The sequence below is a fragment of the Pan troglodytes genome, chromosome 5 (genome assembly GCF_028858775.2).
Source record: "Pan troglodytes isolate AG18354 chromosome 5, NHGRI_mPanTro3-v2.0_pri, whole genome shotgun sequence".
NCBI lineage: Eukaryota > Metazoa > Chordata > Mammalia > Primates > Hominidae > Pan > Pan troglodytes.
This window is the reverse complement of record NC_072403.2, coordinates 62,033,931-62,053,593: the sequence shown is the minus strand read 5'-3', so window position 1 is coordinate 62,053,593 and position 19,663 is coordinate 62,033,931. Positions and strand designations below refer to the sequence as shown.

Below are 19,663 nucleotides of genomic sequence, written 5' to 3'. Positions count from 1 at the left end.
GGTTGAACTAATTTACACTCCCACCAACAGTGTAAAAGCATTCCTATTTCTCCACATCCTCTCCAGCATCTGTTGTTTCTTGACTTTTTAATGATTGTCATTCTAACTGGCATGAGATGGTATCTCATTGTAGTTTTGATTTGTATTTCTCTAATGACCAGTAATGATGAGCTTTTTTCATATGCTTGTTGGCTGCATAAATGTCTTTTTTTGAGAAATGTCTGCTCTTATCCTTTGTCCACTTTTTGATGGGGTTGTTTTTTTTTCTTGTAAATTTGTTTAAGTTCTATGTAGATTCTGGATATTAGCCCTTTGTCAGTTGGATAGATGGATAGATTTCAAAAATTTTCTCCCACTCTGATGGTAGTTTCTTTTTCTATGCAGAAACTCTTTAGTTTAATTAGATCCCATTTGTCAATTTTAGCATTTGTTGCCATTGCTTTTGGTATTTTAGACATGAAGTCTTTGCCCATGCCTATGTCCTGAATGGTATTGCCTAGGTTTTCTTCTGGGATTTTTATGGTTTAAGGTCTTATGTTTAAGTCTTTAATCTATCTTGAGTTGATTTTTGTATATGGTGTAAGGAAGGGGTCCAGTTTCACTTTTCTGCATATGGCTAGCTAGTTTTCCCAACACCATTTATTAATAGGGAATCTTTTCCCTGTTGCTTGTTTGTGTCAGGTTTGTCAAAGATAAGATCGTTGTAGATATGTGGTTTTATCTCTGAGGCCTCTGTTCTGTTCCATTGGTCTATATATCTGTTTTGGTACCCGTACCATGCTGTTTTGGTTACTGTAGCCTCATAGTATAGTTTGGAGTCAGGTAGCATGATGCCTCCAGCTTTGTTCTTTTTGCTTAGGATTGTCTTGGTTATGTGGGTTCTTTTTTGGTTCTATATGAAGTTTAAAGTAGTTTTTTCCAGTTCTGTGAAGAAAAGCAGTGGGCAGTATGGCCATTTTCATGATACTGATTCTTCCTTTCCATGAGCATGGACTGTTTTCCCATTTGTTTGTGTCCTCTCTTATTTCCTTGAGCAGTGGTTTGTAGTTCTTCTTGAAGAGGTCCTTCCCTTGTAAGTTGTATTCCTAGGTATTTTATTCTCTTTGTAGCAATAGTGAATGGGAGTTCACTCATGATTTGGCTCTCTGGATTTTTTTTTTTTTTTTTTGAGATAGAATCTTGCCCTGTCATCCAGGCTGGAGTACAGTGGTGTGATCTCAGCTCCCTGCAACCTCTGCTTCCCTGGTTCAAGCATTTCTCCTGCCTCAGCCTCCCCAGTAGCTGGGATTACAGGCAACTGCCACCACACCCAACTTTTTTTTTTTTTTTTTTGTATTTTTAGTAGAGATGGGTTTCACCATGTTGGTCAGGCTGGTCTTGAACTCCTGACCTCGTGATCCGCCCACCTCTGACTCCCAAAGCGCTGGGATTATTGGCTCTCTGTTTGTCTGTTATTGGTGTATGGGAATACTTGTGCTTTTTGCACATTGATTTTGTATCCTGAGACTTTGCTGAAGTGCTTACCAGCTTAAGAAGATTTTGGGCTGAGACAATGGGGTTTTCTAAATATACAATCTTGTCATCTGCAAACTGAGAAAATTCGACTTCCTCTCTTCCTATTTGAATACCCAATATTTCTTTCTCTTGCCTGATTGCCCTGGCCAGAAGTTCCAATACTATGTTGAAAAGGAATGGTGAGAGAGGGCATCCTTGTCTTGTGACGGTTTTCAAAGGGAATGCTTCCAGTTTTTGCCTATTCAGTATGATATTGGCTGTGGGTTTGTCATAAATAGCTCTTACTATTTTAAGATACGTTCCATCGATACCTAGCTTATGGGGAGTTTTTAGCATGAAGGGGTGTTGAATTTTGTTGAAGGCCTTTTCTGCACCTATTGAGATAATCATGTGGCTTTTGACATTGTTGCTGTTTATGTGATGAATCACATTTATTGATTTGCATATGTTGAACCAGCCTTGCATCCCAGGGATGAACCTGACTTGATTGTGGTGGATAAGGTTTTTGATGTGCTGCTGGATTCGGTTTGCCAGTATTTTATTGAGGATTTTTGCGTCGATGTGCATCAGGGATATTTGCCTGAAATTTTCTTTTTTTGTTGTGTCTCTGCCAGGTTTTGGTATCAGGATGATGCTGGCCTCATAAAATGAGTTAGGGAGGATTCCCTCTTTTTCTATTGTTTGGAATAGTTTCAGAAGGAATGATACCAGCTCCTCTTTTTACCTCTGGCAGAATTTGGCTGTAAATCCATCTGGACCTGGACTTTTTTGGTTGGTAGGCTATTAATTACTGCCTCAATTTCAGAACTTGTTATTGCTCTATTCAGGGATTCAACTTTTTCCTGGTTTAGACGTGGGAGGGTGTATGTGTCCAGGAATTTATCCATTTATTCTAGATTTTCTAGTTTATTTGCGTAGACATGTTTATAGTAGTCTCTGATGGTAGTTTGTATTTCTGTGAGATCAGTGGTGATATCCCCTATATCATTTTTTATTGCATCTATTTGATTCTTCTCTCTTTTCTTCTTTATTAGTCTTGCTAGCAGTCTGTCTATTTTGTTGATCTTTTCAAAAAACCAGCTCCTGGATTCATTGATTTTTTGAAGGGTTTTTCGTGTCTCTATTTTCTTCAGTTCTGCTCTGATCTTAGTTATTTCTTGTCTTCTGCTAGCTTTTGAATTTGTTTCTTCATAGTGTCCATGGTCTTTACAATTTTGTATGTTTTTGCAGTGGTTGCTACCAGTTTTTCCTTGCCATGTTTAGTGCTTCCTTCAGGAGCTCTTGTAAGGCAGACCTGATGGTGATAAAATCTCAGCATTTGCTTGTCTCTAAAGGATTTTATTTCTCCTTAGCTTATGAAGCTTAGTTTGGCTGGATATGAAATTCTGGGTTGAAAATTCTTTTCTTTAAGAATGTTGAATATTGGCCCCCACTCTCTTCTGGCTTAGAGGGTTTCTGCTGAGAGATCCACTGTTAGTCTGATGGGCTTCTGTTTATGGGTAACCTGACCTTTCTCTCTGGCTGCCCTTAACATTTTTTTCTTCATTTCAACCTTGGTGAATCTGACAATTATGTGTCTTGGGGTTGCTCTTCTCGAGGAGTATCTTTGTGGTGTTCTCTGTATTTCCTGAATTTGAATGTTGGCCTGTCTTGCTAGGTTGGGGAAGTTCTCCTGGAAAATATCCTGAAGTGTGTTTTCCAACTTGGTTCCATTCTCCCTGTCACTTTCAGGTACATCAATCAAATATAGATTTGGTCTTTTCACATATTCCCATATTTCTTGGAGGCTTTATTCATTCCTTTTTATTCTTTTTTCTCTAATCTTGTCTTTTCACTTTATTTCATTAAGTTGATCTTCAATTTCTGATATCCTTTCTTCCGCTTGATTGATTCAGCTATTGATACTTGTTTATGCTTCAGGAAGTTCTCGTGCTGTGTTTTTCAGCTCCATCAGGTCATTTATATTCTTCTCTAAACTGGTTATTCTAGTTATCAATTCATCTAACCTTTTTTCCAGGTTCTTAGCTTCCTCGCTTTGGGTTAGAACATGCTCCTTTAGCTTGAAGGAGTTTGTTATTACCCACCTTCTGAAGCCTACTTCTGTCAATTCGTCAAACTCATTCTCTGCGCAGTTTTGTTCCCTTGCTGGCGAGGAGTTGTGATCCTTTGGAGGAGAAGAGGTGTTCTGGTTTTTGGAATTTTCAGCCTTTTTGCACTGGTTTCTCCCCATCTTTGTGGATTTATCTGCCTTTGGTCTTTGATGTTGGTGACCTTCAGATGGGGTCCTTGAGTGGACGTGCTATTCCTTTCTGTTTGTTAGTTTTCCTTCTGACAGTCAGGAAACTGTCTGCTGCACGTCCACTGGAGTTTCCTGGAGGTCCATTCCACATCCTGTTTGCCTGGGTATCACCAGTGGAGTCTGCAGAACAGCAAAGATTGCTGCCTGTTCTTTCCCCTTTCCAGGGAAGCTTTGTCCCAGAGGGGCACCTGCCAGATGCCAGCCAGAGCTCTTCTCTATGAGGTGTCTGTTGGTCCCTACTGGGGACCCAGGATAAACGGGCGTCAGGGACCCACGTGAGGAGGCAGTCCGACCCTTAGCAGAGCTCGAACGCTGTGCTGGCATGTCCACTGATCTCTTCATAGCCGTCAGGCAGGGAAATTTAAGTCTGCTGAAGCTGTGCCCACAGCTGCCCTTCCCCCAGGTGCTCTGTCCAGGGAGATGGGAGTTTTATCTATAAGTTCCTGACTGGCGCTGCTGCCTTATTTTCAGAGATTCCCTGCCCAGAGCTGCTGAGTAGTATTTCATTGTATGAATATATCACACAACTTGTATATTTATTGTCCTGTTGATAGCATTTGGGTTATTTTTAGTTTGGAATTATTATGAATAAAACTACTGTAAACATTGCTAAAGTCTTTTGCTGTGGACACACAATTTCATTTCTCTAGGTTACATATCTAGCAGAAAAATCATTGGCCATAGTTTAACCTTATAAGAAACTTTACCTAACAGTTCTCTAAAGTGATTACATCTGTTTTCAATCTCACCAACAATGAATGAATTCCAATTTCTTCACATATACATGTAAACATTGGATATTATGTCTTTTAATTTTAGCTATTTTTGTAGGTGTGAAATCATACCTTACTGTGGTTTTACTGTGCATTTCCCTGATGGCTAGTGATGATGAGTACTATTTTATGTGCTTATTGGCCATTTCTGTATCTTCTTTTGTAATATGTCTGTTCAAGACCTTTTACTCATTTGAAAAAATTGTGTTGTTTTTCTTTTTATTATCTATATGTTTTCTGATATGAGTCATTTGTCAGAAATATTTAATGCAAACATTGGCTTGCATTCTTAAATGGTGTCTTTTAAGGAATGGAAATGTTTAATTTTGATGAAATCTCATGTACTTATTTTAAAACTGCTAGTGGTTTCTGTGTCCTGAGAAATATTCATCTTAATCCAAAGTTGTGAAGATACTCTCTTATGTTTTTTCTTTGAAGACTTATAGTTTTAGTTTTTACATCTAGATCTATGTTCCATTTAATTTTCTTATGTGAAATGAGGTAGGAGTCCAGGTTCATTTTATTCCATGTGTTATTCAGTTGATTCAGCAATGTTTGTTGAAAAGACTTTCCTTTTCTATCCAACTACTTTGACATTTTTGTTGAAAATCAATCGACCATGTAAGTGTGTGTCTGTTACCGAAACTCTATTGTGTTCTATTCTATGCCTATCTTTATGTCAATATAGTACCATGCTTTCTTGATTTCTGCAGCTTATAGTAAGTTGCTATGGTTTGGATGTTTGCCCCCTCTGAAACTCATGTTGAAACTTAATCTCCAGTGTAAAGGTACTGGGAGGTGGGTCCTTTAAGAGGTGATTGGGTCATGAGGGTTCTGTTCTCACCGTTAGATACATCCTTTTCATGGGTTAGTTGATTAGTGGGTTACCATGGGAGTGGGTTAGTTATCAGGAAAGTAGTTATGTTGTAAAAAGCCAGGTAGGCTCTCTCTCCTGAGCCCCCTCACCATGTGGTACCCTGCACCACATTGAGACTCTGCAGAAAACCCCCACCAGCTGTAAGGTCCTCACCAGATTTCGCCCTTAGACTTTGGACGTTCCAGCCTTCAGAACTATAAAAAATAAATGTATTTTCTTTATAAATTACTCCATCTCAGGTATTGAGTTATAACAACAGAAAGCAGACTGACATAAGTCAGTATCAGTTAATATCAGTTCTCCAACTTTGTTATTAAGAGAGTTCTTTTTCAAGACTGTTCCAATTCAAAATCATTTGCATTTTATATCTGTTTTAGAATATTTGTTAATTTAAAAAATTGGGATTTTGTTGAATCTATAGACCATATGTGGAGGGTGGACATGTTAATAATATTGAGTCTTTTAATTCTGAATATGGATCTCTCCATTTATTTGGTTTCTTTAATTTTGCAATGTTTCAGTACAGAGGTCTTTCCATATTTCATTAGCTTTATTTCCACATTTATAATACTTTTGATACTATTGAAAATGGTATTTTTTTCCCAATAAAGAAACCATTAATCTTGTGTCTTGTGACCTTGCTAAATTCACTTTGTTCTACTATTGTTTTTGTAGATTCCACTTTCTATGTAGATTATCATGTTTTCCATAAAAAATGATGGTTTTATTTTTTCCTTTATAATCTTTACATGTTTTATTTCTCATTTGTGCCCATGGCTGTAGCTGGAACTATCCTTGTACATTTTTGAATAGAAATGGTATGAGAATGTATCCTTAGCTACTTACTGATTTAAGAAGGAAAGAATTTAGTATTTCACAACTCAATGTGATGTTGTATGTAGATTTTTTTATGGACAGCATTCACATTCATAGGTTAAGTCCTACTCTTAGTTTGCTGAAAGTTTTATCATAAATGAGTATTAAATTTTGTTAGGAACTTTTGATGCTCTACCAATAAATTGAGATGTTCATGTGATTTTTTTTCTAGTCTCTTACCAAAGTACATTATATAAGTTGAATTTTGAGTGTTAAACCAATCTTGCATCTCTCTAATAAATCCCACATGGTCATGATATTTTAAATTATATTGCTAGATTTAATTAGCTAGTATTTTGTTTTAGATTTTTATATCCTTGTTCATAAAGAATAATGGAAAATTTACTTGTATGCTAAATCAATGGACTGTAATTTTCTTACTTTGTAATATCTTTGTCTAGGTTTTTTTTTTAATTAGGGTTATGTTGGCCTCATAATAAAAATTGGGGGGAGTTCACTTCTCCTTTAATTTCATTTAATTCCACCAAAACAAATAGTTTTATTTTATTTTTTTCCCTTGACTGTTTTGTAGAAATTGTTGGAAGAAATTACTGGTGAAGGTATCTGGACCAGGAGTTTTCTTTGTGTGAATGTTTTTGATTAATAATTTAACTTCTTTAACAAATAATTGGACCAATTTCAATAAATAGTGTTTTTCAAAGACTTTGTTCATTTCGCCTGTCCACTTACCCTTTTAATGTTTATACAATCTGTAGTGGTGCTTTCTATTTGAATACTGACTTAGGCAATTATTTATGTTTTCTCTGTTGTTTCTTGGTTATAATTACTAAGGCATATCAGTATATTTATTTGTCCAAAGAATTAACTTTTTAATTATTTATTTTTTAATTGTCTTTCAAATTTATATTTCATAGTTTTTTATACCTTTTCTACTTTTCTACTTTTTTTCTACTTTTTTATTGTAGTTTTTCTAGCTTCTTAAGGTGGAAGCTTAGATATTGGTTTCTTTTTTTTAATATATGCTTTTAAAGCTAAAATTTCTCTGTAAGTGCTGCTTTAGCTGTATCACAAAATATTTGATTTAAAAAATTATTCAGTTTGAAATATTTAAAAACTTTTCCTCTGACTTTTTAAAACTCATGGATTATTTAGAAGTATGTTGCTTAATTTCAAAGTATTTTAGGACTTTCACTTCTGAAAATCTGTAGGACAACTACAGATCCTACAGATAATAGAAAGATGATAAGTGGACAGGTGAAATAGCCAAAGTCCTAGAAAAATACTATTTATTGAAACTGGTCCAATTATCTATTAATAAGTTACATTTTTAATAAAAAGCATTTCCGCAAAACTTCATATCCAGATGCCATCGCCAATATTTTCTAATTAAATGCCCTTTGGTCAAGGAACATAATCTGTATGGTTTCAATTTTTTGAAATCTGAGACTTGTTTTCTCTCCAGCATATTGTCTTTTTGGTGACTGTTTCATATGCATTACAAAACAATGTGTCTTCTTCTGTTGTTAGTTGGAGTGTTTTGTAAATATTAACTAGGTGAAACTGGTTAATAATGGTGTTGTCCAAACCTTCTGTTCCACTACTAATTTTTTCTGTTCTAATTAAATAATACTGAGGACTGGATATTAAAACTTCACATTATTTTTAATGTGTCTCTGCTTTTTTTTTTCATTTTTTGTTTCATATATTTAGAAGCTTTAATATTAGATGTCTACACATTTAGGATTTTTATCTCTTTCTGATTGAATGCTCAGTTTATTACCAGAAAATTTCTGTCTAAAATTCTTACTGCTGTCCCTCTGTAGGTAATGTATCACTTTTCCTCTGGCCACTTTTAGGAATTTTATATTTTATTTTGATTTTCAGTTGATTGAATATGATGTATGTAGGCATGATTTACTTTGTGTCTCACTTGGGGTTTGCTGAAGTTCTTTGATCTGAGAATTGGTGGCTTTCATTAATTTGGAAACTGTTTGGCCATGTCTTTTCAAATATTTCTTCATTCTCTCCTTTTCACCAGAAAAATTTACTTATATGCTAAATCAAGATCACTTGATATTGTTCCATAAGTTCTAGATGCTCTATTCCTTTTATCATGTTTTTATGCCTTGGGGTTTCATTTTTTGATAATTTCTATTGACTTATCTTCAAGTTTACTTATCTTTTCCTCCAATGGATGCAGGTAAACCCATTGCATAAACCATTTTCTGATGTTTGTTTAATTGCAAGCATTTTTCTTTGTATCTTTTTGTATAGTTTTCATCTGCCTTCTGAAATTTCCCACATCTTTGTACGTGTTTTCCATCTTATTCACTAGATCCTTTAATGTATTTATCACTGCCATTTTACAAACACTTTTTGCTACTTCTGATATTTAGATAATCTTTGGATCTGCTTATGGTGTTTTTCTCCTGATCAGGAATAGGCTGTTCTATACTGTTGCCAATTTTCTATGGACTACTTATCTACTCCGTATATTTAGTTAAGGCTCACCAGAAGGAACTGCTGAATGAAGGAATGCTTGTTGCGTGGCAGAGACTCCTCAGGTTTCCAATCTGTTACACCTGAGTGTAACAGATTGAGTGATTTTTTACATGCTGTGGCAAATTCCTTCTCATCAGTATTCCCTTTCTGCCAGAGATTAAAGCAGTTGTGAATCATTTCTATATGACAAAGGGTTAATAACTTCTGGAATTTGGTTCTTTTAGGTTTCTTTAAATTATTTCATTTCTGCTGGGCTTAAAAAGCATATGAATTTGTACTTTATCTGGTATGTACTCATTGTTGTGAATGACAATCTCTTGCAACTTTCTACATTCTAACCAGAAATGAAGTTCTTGGACTTATTTTAGATGGTGTATGAAAACTATGTAACTGAGTCTTTATGAATTACATAAAACAGGTCTTAATGTTTACAATTACATCTTATTTTAAAAATTAAATTCCATCAGCTGTATCTTAGAAATATTTTCACTAAATACTCTTTGAGTGTCCCTTAAATACAAACCCACGTTTAAAAGAAAAATGTTTGCTAATATTCAGATAGTAAAAAGAATGAGATAAGGTTCTACAGGCTACGCCCAAAGGATAAATTTGAGTAAATATTTTGCAAAAAGCTCAAATTTTAGAAAATGTGTATACTTTTCTGAAGACAATTAAGAATTAAGGTTTATCATGGTCTTTAGCCACTATTCATTGTCCTCCTGCATTAATATATTTAACATTTGGCTGTTTTAAACAGATTTAAGTTAATTCTAATAGTCACAAAATTAGCTGTACTTCAATTGGCTCTTGTTTCAAAATGTAAATGTATAATGGCTAGATGTTGACTTTAATTAATATATTTAACTTGCCTTTTTTTTCCCCCTAGGAATCCTAAAACCAAAATATTAGAACGAAAACAGAAACATGGCCCACTATATTACATTTCTCTGCATGGTTTTGGTGCTGCTTCTTCAGAATTCTGTGTTAGCTGAAGATGGGGAAGTAAGATCAAGTAAGAACTATCAGCATTGTCCTTTTTTGTTATCAACAAATTAATCTGGAAATTAAACTAGGGGAGTTCAAGTAATGGTTTTAAGGATCTCATTCTTACTGTCTTTGATTCTGTAACTCCCTAAAATAAATGAATTGCTATGTTACTCATTAACTGAGAAGAAAAGCTTCCCTCAGAGATAATTCTGAGATGACTCTATGGCAATAGTTTATTCAATTAACACATCAAGCTTTGGAACAAACAGTCTGGTATTGAGTCCATGTTCAGCCACTTTGAACTGCATGATAGGAAGATAAAGAAAGCCTTCTAGATTGGTTATCAGGACTGAATGAGATAATGCATGTCAAAGGCTTAGCACAGTACATCTCAGTGAATGTTATTATTGCTTGTAGGAAAGCTTGCCTATAGAGATAAAGAGCTATATTAATTATAGTTCTGTTACCCAGACTATCATTTAGAGATAGCACCCTTTTTTTTTAAAAATAAAGTTTGCTTATGTTCACATTTTAAAACTCATAAGCATCCTACTATAAATTAACTAAGGTCTCTATAAAAGTTAAATGAGATGGTTTGACAATTTGATTCAACTTGGCTTAAAATTTATTAATACAATAATATTTAAAGCTTGCTTAACACTTCTATAGTTTAATTCATGCAATCACTGTATAATGTGGATGCCCTTTCCTTTGTTTTTTTCTTGGGTGGGAAAAGGGATTTTAATAAGTTAAGGGGCTTACCTAGCATCATACAGCTTGCGAGGGCAGTAACTAGTATTTGAACCATGTTTTTGCTCTTCAGTCCCATTCCTTTTCTATGATGTCATTCATCTCTCTAAGGAAGAGGTTCTCAGGATGGATATTATGTCTAGGGCTTATAAATGGTATTATTTGCTTGTATGCGCATGCTGTTGACTAACTTTACAGTTATGAAATACATGCTCTGTGGCCCTGTGACAGGGAGAAGGGTAGGAAGGGCCAAGAATAACCCTCTTAGAGTGAAAACCACTGAATAGGTGGCACACAAACACTAACAGCTTCAGACAACAATGAGTCTCAGTATTTAGAAGGGCCAACATTGAAAAGCTCTGCCAACAAGCTTTTCTATCCTTTCGTCTCCCCGCAAAAAAAAACAAAAAACAAAAAACAATAAAAGCATAACCCTTTAATCCTAGTCCATCCAGCTTCCAAGCTTCCAAAAATAACAGAAAAATTGCATTCCCTTGGGTTAGGAAGTTTGCCTCTGGACAGAACTCCATTTCCGCTGTCCCTACCTTGACCTCTGGCAGTGGCCGCCATGGCAGAGGTTGTTGGAATTGTGTCCCTTACACCTTCTGAGGATACTACCACCTGCAGTAGAACACTTTAGGAATAATGTCATAATCACAGACACATTTTTGAGACAAATCCATATTTTGGCAATTCTTTTTATTTTTGGAACTTCTTGACTGCTATAAATTTAGGAGGGGATGGCAACCTAACTGTGGAAGGTCAGGAAAGGTTTTATGATAAAGCCGACAGGCAATCAGGGATCTGAAACAAGAGTATTAGTCAGGTGAAGAGGAAGACATTCTAATAAAAGGGAAGAGCAACTGCAAAGGCCCAGAGTTGGGAGACTAACACAGACTAAAAGATAAACTGGTTCGTTGGGGCAATTCCAATAGTTTGGAATGGCTAACAGAATGCGCAGAAAAGAACAGCTATATTTGTCTTCTTCTCTAACTTCTGTTCTTAAAGCAGCAATAATAGTTATTATTTATAGCCTGTATGATAATGAGATAATTTTATATTCATGCTTTGTTTTACATTTAGCATGTTAGCATTTGTAACAGGGGAAGTCTTTTTCTTTCCACAACTGCTTATAACTTGTTCAAATGTAACTTGCACCAAAGATGGTATTTTTTTTTCCCCAAAAGGACCTTAGGATGTGTTGACCACATGTGTTTCCTGGTATCTTGAAACATGAATCTCTGTCTCTACTAAGCAACGAATAGCTTTAAACCTTTAACCATAGATTGTTAGTACAAGCTAATGCTCTGACATTATTCACTGAATATGAGACATCAGGCCTTTAGAAACTCATCTTGGATATAATGCAAGAGTTGATTCATTGGGTGATCTTGGTTCATTTAACTTTTATCAACTATTAATATATCAAAGATGAAATTTTATTGGCTAGCTAAGTCCTGGAGTTGGTAGAAAATTTGTTTTTAATTTTTTTCTCCCTATTCACTGGCTTATATTTTTGTAATATTTCAGGTTAGCATTAAGCTAAACATATTTCACTGACAATTTAAAATAAGCAATGATATTAGTGTATAGCTGAAACTCATATATTTAAAATCTCTCCCTTTTTGCTTTTTATATAAAAGATGTGCTATGATGGTTTTCTTTTGCACTTAGGTTGTCGTACTGCTCCGACAGATTTAGTTTTCATCTTAGATGGCTCTTATAGTGTTGGCCCAGAAAACTTTGAAATAGTGAAAAAGTGGCTTGTCAATATCACAAAAAACTTTGACATAGGGCCGAAGTTTATTCAAGTTGGAGTGGTTCAATATAGTGACTACCCTGTGCTGGAGATTCCTCTCGGAAGCTATGATTCAGGAGAACATTTGACGGCAGCAGTGGAATCCATACTCTACTTAGGAGGAAACACAAAGACAGGGAAGGCCATCCAGTTTGCGCTCGATTACCTTTTTGCCAAGTCCTCACGATTTCTGACTAAGATAGCAGTGGTACTTACGGATGGCAAATCCCAAGATGACGTCAAGGATGCAGCTCAAGCAGCAAGAGATAGTAAGATAACATTATTTGCTATTGGTGTTGGTTCAGAAACAGAAGATGCCGAACTTAGAGCTATTGCCAACAAGCCTTCATCTACTTATGTGTTTTATGTGGAAGACTATATTGCAATATCCAAAATAAGGGAAGTGATGAAGCAGAAACTTTGTGAAGGTAAGCCTTAAAATGCCTTAATATAATTTGGAAGCAATTAATAATGTGCTTTTTACATTTTGATATAATTTCTTCACTAACACTGGTGTAAATTGTTATATTTAATGTCAATTATAATGTTACAACATTTATAATGTTATAAATGTTATATTTATACTGTGAGCATAAATTTTTTGTGTTGTATGTATTTAGGATAAATTTTGGTTTTTAGAAATAATTTACAAATCTATCTATGGAAAATACAATATTTTGTAACATTTATTATTTTTCCTTTCAATTATAACATGTCTATTGTAGAAATTGTAGAAAAAGGCACAAAGAATAAAAATATATATAAATCACACATAATCATATCACCCCTGTTAATGAGTTTTTCTGTACTTTACATTCTAGTTTTTTTCCTTTTTTCCCCAGTGTGTTTTAGTTTATCTTTCTGCCTAAATCAAGATACTATTGCATATATAATTTCATACTTTATTTTTGTATTATATACTCTTGTGTATACAATTTTTATACTCTATTCACAGGATAGCAGACAATTTCCTACTGTAATTTATTTTAAAATTTTCCTGTTTTTGTACATTTAGTTTATTTCTAAGTTTTGCTAATATAAATGACAAAAATGAATATTCTTGTACATAATTCTGAGCTAGAATTTCTTTATTTCTTCAGAAAAAAGCTTCAAATTACTGATATTTTTAAAGTTGGGGGAAAATGTTAAAATTGCACTTTAAAAAGCTTAACTTCCCTTTCACAGAACATTTGAAAATAACAGTTTATTAATTATGTTTATATCATTTCATAAAATCTAACTTCATGTTCATGATAACTGCATGGTATGGGAAGGTCCCAGTTTTGGTAAATATTAATCCTATTAGGGCATAGATATGCTAATATTCAGATTATTTTAGGGGAGAGTAATTTTTTGTATCTCTTATTTTTAATATTATAGGCATTTAGTGTACCATATTAAAGTAATATTCATATAAAGTGAATATTAGTTTGTCTACAAAAACTCCCAAAGTGGGTGGCTTCACATTTAACAAAAAAATCCTGTGTGTTTATGAGTTAGGAAACAAATTATATCATTAATTCCTCTGTTTTCTTCATATTTGCTTGTGGGATATGGTAGAGAAAAACATTTTTAAATTTTCATATTTAAGAGAATATAGAAAATTAAACGTCTTCTTCCATGAAACTTTAAATAAAGGTACTGTAATAAGTACAAATCACCACCATAGTTCTTCTTTTTATGAATCTCTAGTAGTTAGATTTTGTTGACATTTATCATACTGAAGAGGCCAATGGGATTTAAATTTTTAATATGTGGTCATATTAGTTAGAATTAGTTAGATTTTGAAGTCAGGTATATTTCATTCTTAAAACAGACTTTTCCTGGAGAAATTTCACTTATCATTCATTTTTATCTTTAAATATAAATGTAACTGATAAAATGTTTGTTCAATATTTGCTTCAGAGACTTTTTCTGTGGATCTGTATTTTGGTAAATGCATTCTATTTTAATGATTCTAACTACACATGAAAGAGTAGATGTGCTTAGAAGAGTTAAACACTCTTTTAGCTAAAATGTATCATCTATAAACACAATCAAAATTGAAATCTTGCCAAATATATTTTCATCCACACTCAAAAAGATATAAATAATTTATGTGTCTAATCAGTTCACATATCTGTTGCACAATAGCCATCTTTTAAAATGTTTTTGAAAATGCACTTATGGAATTTATATGGATGTTTTCTGCACTCGACTTTTTTTTTTTTTTTTTTTTTGAGGCAGAGTCTCGCTCTGTCACCCAGGCTGGAGTGCAGTGCAGTGGTGCAATCTCGGCTCACTTCAAGCTCCGCCTCCCGGGTTCATGCCATTCTCCTGCCTCAGCCTCCCGAGTAGCTGGGACTACAGGCGCCCACCACGCCCGGCTAATTTTTTCTATTTTTTAGTAGAGAACGGGTTTCACCGTGTTAGCCAGGATGAATCTCTATCTCCTGACCTCATGATCCGCCCGCCTCAGCCTCCCAAAGTGCTGGGATTACAGGCGTGAGCCACCGCGCCCAGTCTGCACTTGACATTTTATACTGTATTAGAGTATGATTAATGCATTAAACTAAAACATTGCTATATTACAACAGCCACAAACCATGTAATCTGTATTTGAATCATTTGATAAATTCACACGCTTTTTCTTTGACACATACTTAACTTCTATGTTGAAGTGTTAACATGTAGGATGACCATTTCCTAATACTGTTTATTTTTATACTCTGCTGTAGTTGAATCACAACAAAATATTATTGAGTTAAATAATATTTACCACAGTTTATTCCATCTTTATGGACCTGTTATTTCTCTGGAAGAGTTGTCTCTAATACTTTCCTTTCTCTGATAGGTGATGATTCATTTATCTGTGTAAAAGACTTCTGCTGCTGCTGCAGCTACTACTGCTAGTACTACTACTACTACTACTACCACTTCCTCTTCTACTACTACTTCTTTTTCTACTACTACTTCTACTACTACTACTTCCTCCTCCTCCTCTTCTTCTTCCTCCTCCTTCTCCCTCCTCCTTCCTCCTCCTTCCTCCTCCCTCTTCCTCCCTCCTCCTGCCTCCCTCATTCCTTCCTCCTCCCTCCTCCTCCTTCCTCCTCCCCCTTCCTCCCCTTTCCTCCCTTTCCTCCCCCTTCCTCCCCTTTCCTCTCCCTTCCTTCTTCTTCTTCATTTTTCTCTTTCCCCCTCATATAAAACACATTAACATGAAACCTAGTCTTCTAACAAATCTTTAAGTGTACAGTATTATGAATCATAAGCACAATGTTGTACAGCATATCTTTGGAACTTTTTCATCTTGCTTGACTGAAACCTCCCTCCTTCCTTCCCTCCCTCCTTCTCTTCCTTCCTTCCTTTCTTCCTCCTTCCCTCCCTCCCTCTTTTCCTTCCTCTTTCTTTCTTTCTTTTTTTTTTTTTTGGTAATGGCCAGCCTAACATGTATGAGGTAACATTTCATTGTAGTATTGATTTGCATTTCTCTGATGATTAGTGATGTTGGACATTTTTTCATATACCTGTGGCCATTTGTGTGTCATTTTTGGAGAAATGTTTATTTAAGTCCTCAATAAAATTCCTTAATCAGTTTTTTTTTGTTGCTGAGTTAGAGTTTATTATTTATTTTGAATGTTAACCGCTTATCAGATATATGGTTTGCAAATATTTTATCCCACTTCATAGATTGTCTTTTTACAGAGTTTTTTTTCTCCTTTGCTGCACAGAAGCTTTTTAGTTTGCTGTAATCCCAGTTGTCTATTTTTGCTTTTTTTGTTGCCTGTGATTTTGGAATAAATCCAAGAAATCATTACGAGACTGATGTTATGAAGCTTTTCCTAGTTTTCTTTTAGAAATTTTATAGTTTCAGATCTTATGTTTAAGTCTTTATTTTGAGTTGTTTTTTGTGTATGGTGTAAAATAAGGGTCCAAAGTTATTCTTTTGCATGTGGATATCTGGTTTTCCCAGCACTATTGATCGAAGAGATCCTTTCCCCGTCGGGCAGTCTTACCACCCTTGTCAAAGATAATTTCATTGATGCATGCAAGAGTGTTTTCTGGGCTCTCTATTCTGTTCCATTTGTCTATATGTTTGTTTTTATGCCTTTACCATACTGTTTTGATTACTCTAGCTTTGCAGTATATTTTGAAATCAGGAAGTGTGAGGCCTCCAGCTTAGTTTTTGTTTCCCAAGATTGTTTTGACTGTTTGAGGTCTTTTGAGGTTTCATATAAATTTTAGGAATGCTTTTTCTACTGCTATAAAAAACGTTATTGGGATTTTTATAGGGATTGCATTGAATCTGTAGATCAAGTTAGGCAGTATGGACTTTTTAAATAATATTGTCTACCAATCTATGAACACAAGATATATTTCCATTTATTCCTTCTTCAGTTTCTTTTATCAATGTTTTGTAGTTTTCAGTGTACAAGTTTTTGATTCTTTGGTTAAGTTTATTTCTAAGTATTTTATTTTTATGTTTTATAAATGAGATTATTTTCTTAATTTTCTTTTTAAATTGTTGTTACTGAATAGAAACACAACTGATTTTTATATATTGAATTTGTATTCTCCAAATTTGCTTAATTGGTTTCTTCTAACCATTTTTTTGGCATGGAGTCTTTTATGTATAATCAGTAGGGTTTTCTATGTTTACGATCATGCTATCTGTGAACAGAGATAATTTTGTTTCTTTTGTGATTTGAATGCCTTTTATTTCTTTTCTTGCCTAATTCCTCTGGCTAGTACAATGTTGAATAGAAGTGGTGAAATTAGGTATCTTTGTCTTGTTCCTCATCTTAGAGGAAAAGCTTTTAACATTTATCATTGAGTGTGATGTTAGCTGTGAACTTTTCAAATATGGTCTTTATTATGTTAAAGTAGTTTCCTTCTATTCCTTACTTGTTGAGTGCTTTTATCATAAAATAGTGCTGATTTTTGTCAATTATTTTTCTGCCTCCATTGAGATGATCATGTTATCTTTTCCTTCATTCTGTCAATGACACATTTATTGATTTTATATGTCAAACTCTTTCATCCTGTGGGTAATTCCCATTTGGTCATGGTGTATGATGTTTTTGATGTGCTGTTAAATTCAGTTTGTTAGTGTTTTATTGGGGATATTTACATCTATATTCATCAGGGATATTGGCTTGTAGTTTTATTTTATTATGGTATCTTTTTCTGGCTTTGGTATCAGGTTCATGCTGGCCTTATAAAAATAGTTTAGAAGTATTTACTCCTCTTCAATTTTTTGAAAGATCTTAAGAAAGACAGATATTAATTCTTCTTTAAATGTCTGGTAGAATTCACCACTGAAGCCACCTGGTACTAGGCTTTTATTGTTGGGGTGTTTTGATTACTGATTTAATTTCCTTTAATCTGTAGTTATAGGTATGTTCATATATTCTATTTATTCATGTTTCAGTTTTGGTAGGTTATATGTTCTAGGAATTTATTCATTTCTTCTAGGTTACCAATTTGTTGATATATAGTCGTTCATAGTGGTCACTTAAAATCCTTTTTATTTCTGTGGCATCAATTGTAGTATCTCTTCTTTCACTTCTTGTTTTGAGTCTTCTCTGTTTTTACTTAATTTAGTTAAAGGTTTGTCAATGTTGTTGATTTTTCCAAAAAAGCAACTCTTAGCTTTGTTGACTTCTTTCCATTTTCTATTTTATTTATTACTGTTTAAATCTAAATTATTTTTTTCCTCCTGCTAACTTCAGGCTTAGTTTGTCTTTTTTTTCTGTAGGTCCTTGAGGTGTAAAGTTGTTTATTTGATTATTTGATATCCTTTTTCTTTTTTAATGTAGGCATTTATTGCTATAAACTTCTCTCTTAGTACTGTTTTCCTGCATCTCATAAATTTTGGATGTTGTGATTTTGTTTGTCATCACGTATTTTCTAACTTTGTCTCTGATTTCTTCTTTGACCTGATGGCTATTCAAAAGTGTGCTATTTAATTTTTACATATTTGTGAATTTTTCAATTTTCCTCCTGTTGTTAATTTTTAGTTTTATTCCATTGTGGTTGGAAAATATACTGGTATGATTTCAGCCTTCTTAAATAAGACATGTTTTGTGATTTAACATGTGGTCTGTCCTGGAGAATGTTTCATGTGCAATTGAAGGGAATGTGTATTCTGCTGCTGTTTGGTGGAATATTCTGTATGCATCTGCTAGGTTCATTTGGTCTATAGTATTGTTCAAGTCTTCTATTTCCTTATTGATCTTCTGTTTGAATGTTCTAATCATTATTGAAATCCTCTACTATTACTGTGTTTCTTTCTATTTCTCCCTTCAGTTCTGTATAAGTCTGCCTCTTATTTTTGTTATCATGATGTTGGCTGCATATATAATCATAATTATTATATCTTCCTGGTGAGTTGACCCTTTTATCATAGTAGGATATCTTTCTTTGTCTCTTGTTATAGTTTTGTACTGTGTGATATAAGTATAGACATCTCTGATGTCTTTTGGCTACCATTTGCATGGAATATCTTTTTTCATTTTTTCACTTACAGCCTATGTGTGTCCTTAAATTTAAAGTGAGTCCTTTTCATTTCTCTTTTCTTTTCCTTTCCCTTTTCCCTTTTCCCCCCTTCCCTTCCCTTTCTTTCCCTTCCTTCCCCTTCCCCTTCTCCTTTCCCTTTCCTTTGTCTCATTCTGTTGCCCAGGCTGGAGTGCAGTGGCATGATCATAGCTCACTGCAGCTTCAACCTCCCAGACTCAGTCAATCCTCCCACCTCAGCCTCCTGAGTAGCTGAGACTACAGGCACATGCCACCATGCATGGCTAATTTTGTTGTTTTTTGTTTGTTTGCTTTTGTTTTTGTTTTTGTAGAGATGGGGTTTTGCCATGTTGCCCAGGCTAGAGTCTTTCATAGATAGTATATAGCTGGATCTGTAGCTCTAAACCATTCAGCCTCTCTATGTACTTTGATTAAGGAGTATAATCACTTACATTTAAGGTAATTACTGATAGGGAAAAATTATTGTTGCCATTTTGGTAATTATTTTCTGTCTTTCCTGTAGCTTTTTGTCCCTCTTTTTTTCTTTTACTGTCTTCCTTTGTGTTTTATTGCTTTTTTTGTAGTGATGTCCTTTATCATTTTATTTATCTTCCATAGGTATTTTCTTTGAGGTTATCATAGGGGTTACATGAAACATCATGTAATTATCAGAACTTATTTTAAGTTGGTATGAAATTAAATTACATATAAATATTCTATATTATTGCTACCTGTCCTTTGTTACTGATGCCACAAATTGCATCTTTTTATATTTTATATCTGTTAACATATTTTTAAAGTTACAGTTTTTAAAAATGCTTTTGTCTTTT

The 19,663-nt window shown here is 34.2% G+C and overlaps 1 protein-coding gene across 1 annotated transcript in view; it reads left to right on the top strand.

Annotated features, from left to right (window-relative positions):
* The window catches only part of COL21A1 (collagen type XXI alpha 1 chain), a 188,441-nt gene that overhangs the window by 54,697 nt on the left and 114,081 nt on the right, over positions 1 to 19,663 (top strand). Inside the window, exons 2-3 of the mRNA XM_054685901.2 lie at positions 9,690 to 9,815; positions 12,215 to 12,766. Coding sequence (XP_054541876.1) covers positions 9,728 to 9,815; positions 12,215 to 12,766 — 640 coding nt within the window. The 5' untranslated portion in view covers positions 9,690 to 9,727. The remainder of the gene's footprint in view (positions 1 to 9,689; positions 9,816 to 12,214; positions 12,767 to 19,663) is intronic.